Source organism: Raphanus sativus, unplaced genomic scaffold (genome assembly GCF_000801105.2).
Source record: "Raphanus sativus cultivar WK10039 unplaced genomic scaffold, ASM80110v3 Scaffold1094, whole genome shotgun sequence".
Lineage (NCBI taxonomy): Eukaryota > Viridiplantae > Streptophyta > Magnoliopsida > Brassicales > Brassicaceae > Raphanus > Raphanus sativus.
The window spans coordinates 13,087-23,310 of record NW_026616408.1 but is presented as its reverse complement, the minus strand read 5'-3'; the positions used below and the strand labels follow the sequence as shown (position 1 = coordinate 23,310).

General features: G+C 35.8%; 1 protein-coding gene across 3 annotated transcripts; it reads right to left on the bottom strand.

Annotated features, from left to right (window-relative positions):
- Positions 1-469: 469 nt before the first annotated feature.
- Positions 470-6,908, bottom strand: LOC108835310 (kinesin-like protein KIN-14J). Of its 3 annotated transcripts, none has more exons than XM_056998289.1 (21): positions 6,679-6,908; positions 6,250-6,431; positions 5,911-6,062; positions 5,681-5,779; positions 5,089-5,322; positions 4,929-5,012; positions 4,712-4,789; positions 4,527-4,619; positions 4,422-4,451; positions 3,844-4,185; positions 3,680-3,761; positions 3,490-3,585; positions 3,224-3,403; positions 3,023-3,129; positions 2,756-2,934; positions 2,465-2,629; positions 2,125-2,378; positions 1,832-1,995; positions 1,148-1,731; positions 943-1,055; positions 470-743 (listed from the first exon to the last, which is right to left on the bottom strand). In XM_056998289.1, the coding sequence occupies exons 2-21, from the start codon at positions 6,368-6,370 to the stop codon at positions 682-684; spliced, it is 3,219 nt and encodes a 1,072-aa protein (XP_056854269.1). In that variant the 5' UTR covers positions 6,371-6,431; positions 6,679-6,908; the 3' UTR covers positions 470-681. The 3 variants fall into 3 exon arrangements, with proteins under 3 accessions (XP_056854269.1, XP_056854268.1, XP_056854270.1); XM_056998288.1 differs by having other exon boundaries at positions 6,250-6,422; XM_056998290.1 differs by having other exon boundaries at positions 943-1,052; positions 6,250-6,422.
- Between the last annotated feature and the right edge of the window lie 3,316 nt (positions 6,909-10,224).

Here is a 10,224-nt window from a genome sequence, read left to right as displayed (position 1 = left end):
TCGAACATTAAAATCCCCTTGCTGTTTAACTGTCTCCGCAAATGACTGATAAAAGTCTTAGGGACGTCGGGTCCGTAGAAACTCGCAAAGAGTTGGTAGCTCCAAGTGCGAGTCCTAAAAGAAGAAGAAGAAGAAGCCATGGGATAAAGTATTAGCTAGGGAGAGAGGGTTACAAGATCAGATATACCCAAAAAAAAAGTCTGGGGATAAGCCATATATGATCCAGAAAGCGCCAGTGTTCACTGTTTAATAAAAGACCGAACAAGGGTTTTTTGGCATTTTCAGTAGCCAACAAACTTCTTTGCTCTTTCTCAAAAGTGTACAAGACTTCCTTGCACTTCAAGTCTCTCCAACAGCTCTATATAAGCTCCATATCCATGAAGCATTGTTCTTTGAGAGCACAAACGATCAAATATCTTCGACTAGTTTTTAGGAGCAGAGAAGAGCGGGCATCTTCGCTTTAGTTCCATAATAGAAACATCAAAATCTTATAGAAAACCTCAAAAGCTTACGTGGACGGCATTAAGTTAACACTTGGTATTTTTAGTTAATTAGGTTTTACATAGAAGAAGAACAGACATCGTATGCTTTTTAGTTACACAATTAGCTACTAAACACCAACAGCTCAGATTCATTCTCACATCTTCCTCCCCCCCGTCCTGATGAACCTTGAGTGAGTCTTCACCGCCTTCTGTTGAGTGGTTTCATTGAAGTTGAAGTGCTAATCGTCGGTCTTTTAGCACCTGAGGCCAATCAACAAAAAGGTTAGATGACTCAAGCAGCAAGATTGACACTAAAGACCATATAATGAGATTTCCATTGTGATGCAAACTAAAGAAGACATCCATATGCATAGTTTACACAAAAGATCATAGAATGTAACTATGCATAACGATTTGGTTTTTAGGATACAAGTTACTATGCAAAAAGAGCTTATGTTACTTGTTAAGGTCTTCGAGGAGGAGCTAGTGGCAATTGACAGACGAGAAGGTCTGGTGGTTTGGCCTGGTGGTTTCAAGATCTGCTTCGGAATCTTCGATGGAATACTAGTTCTGCTTTTAAAAATACCAAAACAAAACAAACATAAGAATCTAATAAAAATGTATTCATATTGTTCTGTTAAAGTGTGCTAGTAGAGGGTACTTACTTGTCTTTGGGCACGGTTTTCACCATCTTTGCTGATTTCTCGAGCTTCTCAGGGACCAAGTGTGGTTCAGGTTCTTCCGTTATTTCAAGAGGCTTCACGGTTTCAGGGAAAAGAGTCAACTCGACTGCACTGCATATGGAGCCATCAGTTTCTGTTCCCATCGAAAGACAGCTATCAGAGATATCACTCAATCTGTCCTCAGAATCTGCATCCCCAAGGCCAATGAGTTCAATGTCATCTTCAATGTCAATTTCTTTTGACCCACCGGCAAACTTAGATAGCTGGTGAAGATCCTTTCGATGTTTAAGTTCGTCCGATGAACGCGGTGAACCGGAATCAGAATGCTTGCTACTGTATTCTGAGCAGTTGTCAAAATCTGAGGCTGCTCTCCCAAAAGAACCAGGTGCCTTTCCTCGTCGAGCATTTGGTGAAGGTCCTATAGAGTGTCTTCTAGGTGATGAAGGTCCCAACAATCTTAGATTGCTTAAACCACGTTTCGGCACGGTTGTACTGTTACTTTTTTGCTTCTGAACATTTTGAAGCTCTTCATCTTTCTTGGCAATAACATCCTTCAAGCTTGATACCTGTTACATCAAATGGTATCAAGATAAGTATAACTTTGTTCTCTATTTACTTCCAATGGGCAAGATTAAATTTTGAGAGAGATAGAAAGAAAATAAGCACCTGTTCCATGAGGTGTCTAACATCTCGTCCCTCTTTATTACTTTTAGCTGCACCTAATTCCACACCAGAAACTCTTTCAGCGAACTTCAGAGTGCTAACCGTCTCAGCATAAGAATCTCCATCAGGATTGACTTGAACAAACATAAGAGTCTTAGCCTGTCCTCCTACAAGACAAAACAAAAAAGTCAAGACAAAGGGTTAAGGAACCATCAACATAAAGCCAACGGGTATATCATGCAATACGTGTAGCCCAAATCTTAAATCTTTTTCTTCAAAGAGGGTTAAGAAAGTACCCAAAGAACTTTGAAGGACTTGCGTCAATTTGCTGTTTCTATACGGCACATGGGGGTTCTTATGCGCTAGAGCAAATATGACATCTCCAAGGGCTGACAGTGATTTATTTATATGCTGAGCCTCCTTGAGCCTCTCTCCAGTTACCTCCGAGCGATCGACCCTCTCACTTCCAGCAAGATCGACCAAGTGCAAACTACCACGCAAAACAGAATCGGTTTCCACGTCGACACCACGTACATGAACAGAAAGAACGCTGTATACAATAGGCAACAATGTCATTTCTATAATCCTGAGGAAGCGAGGCTTAGATAATGTCAGAAGATAAAAAAATTTACAAACCAGTGTGATCTACTACTCCTTTCATTGAGAGCTGTGGCACCAACGGTTCTGTTCATGAGCCCAATATTCATCAGCTCAAGCACATCTTCAGTTGATCTCACAGAATGCATGCTTGCATCTGGGACAGCTAACCCATTTGGTAAGGCAGTATTCCAAACCCCTAATGTACGCAAGTTAAGGAAATTTTCTATGGAAGCAGCATATGCAAACATATAGATAAATATGTAAGCATATGTGAATGTACATATTCCAAGTAAAATTTAGCAACAATATTAGCTTAGAGAAGGATATCTTCGATTAGAACCACCATCAGAAAGTATGTCACGAACTTGCTCATTGTATATCTCAACCATTTGAACACCTACTTCATACACAACAGTGTTTTGTCTAAGCTGAGTTAAGTGAAACAAGTCATTCAGAGCTCTGTAATTGACACCCCAGTGTTCTTTTGAAGTGATGCTTGGCCCACTCTGTGTTAGCAAAATGGAAATATGTGCGTTAGAGAGTAATAATGTTTGGCTGAAACATAAAAGGAGCAAAGTCAAGCATGGCGTTTACCATTGTATAAGTTTTTCCAGATCCCGTCTGACCATACGCAAATATACACACATTATAACCATCAAGAATTGATCGAATTAATGGTCGAGTATCTAGGAAAACCTCCTCTGCATTAAAAAAAAAACAGAATTAGGAGAAATTAATATTACATAAAGTCCTTAACAAGCTAATCTATATACATAAGAGGAAGGAGGTTTAGACCTTGAGTTGCTGCTTGACCGAAAACTTTATTGAACTTAAACAACCGATGGGTATCTTTCCCTTGCTTAAACGGATTTGCAACCACCAATTCACCGTTCTCACCAATGTACTCTATAGAAGTCTGTCCACTGTTTTGCCCCGGAAGGAATGGTCTTATCCGGCAATAGACTCTGATATTTCCTGGAAAATAAATGCAAGAGAAGAACAGAGTCATATCTTTAATGGTCGAGTGCAAACCCAAAGTACACTAACCCAAAGTGTTTTACCTTTCAATTCCTGCACTTCATTGTACAGTCTTCGGTTTTCTTCAAGGACCACATGGTAATTTTTTGCTGCATCAGCCACTCCTTTGAGCTTTAAACCTTGGAAAAATATTACAAATATGAAGCCATGTATTTCAGACTAGAAAAACTGACCAAACAGCCATACAAAATTGGTGACATAAATGATACTTACCATAGTAATTTAGGTCCTCAAAGTATTTCTTTTGTGTCCTTAAGACTTCTTGCTTTATAGACACTGAAGTAGCATTCAAAGCCTTCATGATTCACAAAAACTATGTCATTTAAAAGAACTACCAGGGTATTTATTGTTTAGAATACTATATTTTAAAGCCAAACCTGCAGAGCACCAAACTGGTTGTCTATGAAGCTTTGGTAGGTGGACTCTCTGTTCTCCCATTTTTGAGATTTAGATAGGTACAACTTCTCGAGTTCTTTGACCTTCCTAGTTGATTCGGCAACTTGTAACTCTGCATCCTTTAATTTACTCTCCAACTCAACTGTACTGTTTTGTGCTTTTGCTTCTAACTCCAAGCACTGGTTTGCATGCGCCTCTTTCACCACCTTGAGTTCTTGCTTCAGCTTACGAATCTCAGCATCACTGCGCTCTTTTTCCTTTTTCAAACGCACCACATCTTTTTCTTCTGACTTTTCTCTTTCTTCTATTCTGCTTTTTTCAAGCTAAAGAGCACAACAAACCCATTATTGGGAAAACTCTGAGCTAAAATAATTTAATACACAACACAAGCGGAATGAAAATCGATGCATGAGTCACGTATTTAAGTAAGAGGGGCATACACAACGACTTATGATATAATTTCAACATCTAGAGGATTGGCTTAAACGTCAATTTTCACAAGTACTATGCAGGTTAAGTATGTATTAAGGAGACGATACATATTGAATCAATAACATACCTTTGTACGCTCCATACAATTCGAAACAATCTACAACGAAGAAAATAACAGAAAGACCAATCAATAAGCGAAATAGAAATAAACTGAAATCAGAGACAACAGTACCTCGTTTTCCTGAGTTGCCCCAGCTGCCAAGGTTTCTAAGACCTTTATTCTTGACCTGTATTTATCTTCACGTACCCTGAAGAGTATATTTTGCTGCACATATCATAAACATGTTTCATTACTTGGTCAGAAGGATTATATTAACACGTGCATACAAAGAAAAAAAGAGTATTATGTACTCTTACGTTTTTCAGGTTATCAGCTTGATTTGAGATTCTCTGTTCTATCACTTGCACAAGTGCGCTCAAGAGTGATGCCATTGCCTGAACAACAAACCGCAAAAGGGAGAAACATGTGGATCATAAGAAGAAATGTTCCATGAACTAAGGATTCAAATTTTAGGCAAACCAGATTAAAGTTATCAAGAGAAGGAAGGCATCAGTAGCTAAATCTTTGTCTTACATGAGACACATGTCCATTCATCTTCTTCACGCTCTCATCTAGAAGTTTATCCAGCATGTCAAACAGCGTCCGAGTAGGAGCATTCTACAAACAAAGGGATAAAGGGATAAAAGCTAAACGGTTGTACACAGTCTACTAAAAATAAGTTAGAATACTTTACTCGTAAACTGTCAGATTTCAGTAATTCTGAAATTTTAGCATCTGACGTATCAATCTCAAATCCTTCCTTCGACTGGAATCCATCAATAAAGTTGCGGTCATCTCCTCTGGAATCCGAATGGTCTTCTGGCAAGCTCCATCTCCTCCTCGCACCTAGTGAGTTTTTATCATTACCACCATCGGAAAAACTTGCTTTAAGCGCCTTAAGGGACTGAAAAACTGGCAGCATATCCCCCTGCATTTTTACTTTCTATTAGGAGGCATAACTCCATAAAGAAAGACGAGAGACGGCAGAGAGAAGAAAATATATGGTGGTAAAAATCATGCAATCTTATCAAGAATAGCAAATCAGACAATAGCCATGATGAGAACAGCGTTGCAGCCAGATGATGTCAAAAACGAGGCTTGTTTTAACTGTTAACAAAAATTATCTACCCTGAATTGGTTCGATTTTATAAAAGCCCAGGTGGTCCGCAATCTCTTTACCTATGTGATGCAATAATACTATATAAACCATCCAACCAGATGTTCTGTATTTTTCAAATCATTTTTTCTACAGAAACGAAAAGTTATATCCATAGAACAAAACAGACCTGTTCTATGTCTGAAACCTCGAACCTGGGCAGGGCCATTTCATCCATAGCAGTCAGAAACCGCTCAACTCTAACATAAGCAGGCTCAAAGCTGCCTCCCTATAGAATAGCCAAAGAGTGTGAGTCTATCAGAAAATGAGAAACAGAGAAAAAGAAAAACAGAAGCCTAGCACCCAAAAAAAAGATATATAAGCCAAATGGTCAACAAAAATCAAAATTCATAAGTATACCATTCTCATTGAACCAGGACTAAGCTGATTCAAAAGGTTACACAAGACAGTTCCATCCCTCAAGCATGCTCTCACTTCGTCCTCTGAAGCTTCCGATGGTAAATTCAAATAAGGAAGTGTCTGATTTAACCATTCCACCAAATTCTGATGACCTGAGGGCAACAAAATGAAGAAGAAAGAGACAAGAACGGTGAGAACAGAAGCCATCTTCCATTCATGTCTACACCTAAAATGAGCTTAAACTTCGCCATTTTCTTATAATCACATGAATAATCTCTGTCATTACTCAAAGTTCTGAGAGATAAATACAAGAAAAAGGGAATAGATGACGACATTTACCTTTCTTACTACCATCCAAGCTTGAACGACTTTCAGACCCGTCGAAGCTGAGAAAACTAGTTACATCGGAGGGAGCATAGACGCCACTCATATTGGCGTCCTGTTCGAGATTAATGTTCATTCCAACTCAGAGATCACGCTCAGTTCCCATGATTGTAGTTGAGAGGAGGACCCTAAAGAAACTAATAAAGTTTTGTCAATAAAAACAACACAAACGTACTAATTCGCGGCGTAAAATATTGAAAAAGGGGCTCCCTTCATCAATCTAACCTTCTAATATAATCAAACTAAGACGTTTCAATTTCAGATAAGACCGTTTAAAATTATAATCAATGATGATGAAAGTTAATTCCCCTTATGTTAACCACAATGCGGACCAAATCAATTACGCAGATCCAAGCCATGAAAAGAGAATTAAAGGATACGAACCTGAGAAAAGCTAATAGATAAAGCTCTGGAGGGTGGAAGCAACGCAAAAGAAAAAAAAATGGCGACTGGTACTGAAGGAAAATGCTGAGATTCACGGCGAGGAAGGGGAGAGAAGGCGTTTGAATCTCCTCGCCGGGAGAGAAATTTCGAATTTTTCCAGCCGCAGCGATTTTGCTCACTCTTTTCCTCCTTTCTTTCCTCTCGTTTTTTTTTAGATTCCGAGAAAAAACAAATGCTAATTACGGTTCCAACTTCGAAAATAGAGAAAAAAAATGTTTTTTTCTTTTCCTTAGAATTTTGAAAAAAAAAAAAACATTTACAGTATTCTATAATTTATGTTTGATTTTGCTTTACGTTATAGATGTTTTTGGTGGGCCCTACCCTTGTTTCAGAAAAGGCTCTTCCCGCTTTCCTCACTCCAAAATTTTTATATAAATTCGTCGGATATTGATTATGCGGCCCAATTAAGCCCACGTATAGGCCCGTCTAACTTAAATTGAATGTCCTTCAACTTGTTGATCATTCTACCTAAATTTTCATGTCTGTTCTTTATATTTGTTTACTAGGATTATATTTTTGGTGGGTATGATGGTTTTTTATATGATTTATGAGGAGGAACTGTAGTTAGTTATAAAAATGGGTTAACCAGCTCTAGAGTTTTTCTTTGCCAAAAAAAAAAGCTGAAAATTATGAATTATGAATCTGATTAGCTTCGATCAAACCAACGAGGCATAGTTATGACATGGGCTTTAACCGTGCTTTATATATTCACTGATGAGAAGAAGCAACCCTCAATATGCCAAACGTGTCTGTTGCGGAGAGGAAGTCTCAGCTTATGTGATCCATATTGATAATTTGATATGGCCCAAACATTTGATTAAAGGACATACAGAGGTACCATATATAGTATCATTTTCTTAATACTTTTATGTTTTCATGCATTTGGGGGAAGGGTGTGATAATTGTATGAAACAACCTTAACCACAGTTCACGAAAGAGTTAAAGCCTACGTTAGAGAAAATATCTAAGAGAGACCTTCGTTATCTTTTGTTATAGTACTTTGTAACATACATAAAACATAGTACACTGTACGTATTATTCTCTATATCAAATTCATCTTGCACTTGCACTTTCAATTGATATCAGAGAGAATCACTGAAATCACTGGTAAGATCTTGAAGACAAAATAGATGATGTAGTACAGTAGGAAGCATGGTCATTGAAATTGTTAGTGCACCAAAAACAGAATTTTAGAAGTTAAAATAAAAAAATTACTCAAGGTGTTCAAATACCTTTTTTTTTGTGCACCTTTCATTTACCAGTCTTAAAATACTACATAAATTAGTACAAGAAGTATACTACAGGAAGCGAAGATGTTTAATTGACTTGAAGACTAGAATTGGAGCCGGCCTAAAGTTGAACTAGAAGTTACTTAGAGACCATACAATCAAAGATTTACTTTGGAGAAAAAGAAACTCATCAATGGAAATTTTTCAAAAGGCTTTGAATAAGATTTGGAAAAACTATAAAGGAGATTTGTGGAAATTTATCCTTTGGATAGTTAGCTATGGTGAGCCAAGAAATCTACGGAGTATAATTATGTACTAGATGTTTGTCCGCGACTTCGCGGATGATAATATTATATGAAAATTACATGTTATGTTTATAACGTTATAGTGTTATAATAGTTGAATAGTAATTAGAAATTTTAAATTTTAGAATTTAATGTTGACAATTTTTTTTTAGAATTTAATAGTTTGATAATCAAAAATTTCGGTATCTATTTTTAGAAGAGCTGTGAAGTTTTGTGATAGTTCAACAACAAAAATGTGTCACAAAAATATTTTTCTTAATTGCAAGTATTGTTACAATTGATTTAAGTAATTGGTTTTAAATTTCCTTTTAGTTTATTTTAACATGTGAAAAAACAAAAAAAAAAACATTTTAGCCATAAAAATATATTTTGTGTAGTTCCAAAAATATGGTTAGAGGTCTCTATAGTTCTGACATCTTCTTTGATGATTTTTTATGTTTCTCTTCGTTTGTATGATTGTTTTCAATTTATTTTAAATTCAGCAAAAAATAATTGTTTTATGTGTTTCTTTCAAAAAATCTGGCAAAATAAAAGTTCAGATGTAACTAAAAACTCAGATTTATTTTATAAATGAGTTAGGTAGTCTTTCCGTTTCAAAATGTTACATGTTTTGTATTTTCTTAATAATTGTGTAAAAACCTTAAACATCACTTAAAATGGTACAGAGGGAGTATTAAATTTAAGTATTAAATGCATAACTTTCAGTGATTATCGATTTTTCATGATTCTAACCAATAAGAAATCAGTAAATGTAATTAATTTTTTTTGAAATTTTAAATTAATCATTATTAATTGATAACAATTGTATTGAAAATATAAATCATTATTCATACTCATCTTACACTTTTAATTGGTATTAATTTTACAAGTTTTAATGTACGATTTACGTACGTATCTTACGTAAATGGACATGTGCATTTTTCTATTGTTCATGTTCATGCGAGAACTATCATCCATAGATCGTGCAAAAGAGTGGTGGGGAAAAATAACTTCTTTATAAAATTATAACTTTTAATTAATGCGATAAAAAGGCAAGAGAATGTAGTTTCGAATTAATTACACCACATCATATCCATCAAAATCATGAAATTTAGAATTTTTTAGCACCATGCACGTGGACAGTAATTTTAACGGAAATCAATTAGTCAAACAATCAAGGCACCCAGCTATTCCTTATGAAGAAAAACAAAAGCTTTTGATGAAACTAAAATGTCATTTTACAGAACATATACTATATAGTAATAGTTGTAGCTACTACTGATTGTTGTCATGACTGTTTCAGAGTGTAGAACACCATCTGATATAAACATGCATGCATGTATATATGTTCATTCAAATGGTGAAATGTATTTGCGTACGCATAAGCAAAAAGACAATGAAACAAGTCAACAACACAAGACTATATGTGGATTATGCATATCATATACACGTGAAAGGTACCTTTAACTATCAAATTGATTTTGTAGACTCCTTCAAACCAATCTAGGTCACTTCGAACTGTAGATTATTCTATTAGTACTAAGTAAACCGAATACAGGTGTGGACGTCACATTATTACAAGCTAAGCTTAATTGGTTAAAGTAATTAAGTTCGGTTGGTTTTAGGATTTATGATAGAATCATAGAGAGTGGCTGGTGCTGACAATGTTATTAATGCTTAATTAATAAGCTGGACCACCAAAAATGGACTGTTCGATAATCAACTGAAGACTCTGATCCACTCAATAAATGCGAGCATCTCTTTCATTATAAAATAGGTTTTATTTATTTTTTTGGAACAAAAATAGGTTTTATTTATCTTCACATGTTCTTACATCCAATGTTGGAATATATCATTTTATCTTCACTTATGTCTGCGCCATGTTATTTGTAACGCAAAAAAATTGTTCTCTTCACTGGTTATAGTTATCATAACATGTAACAAATAAAAAACATGTAAAATAATTACATATT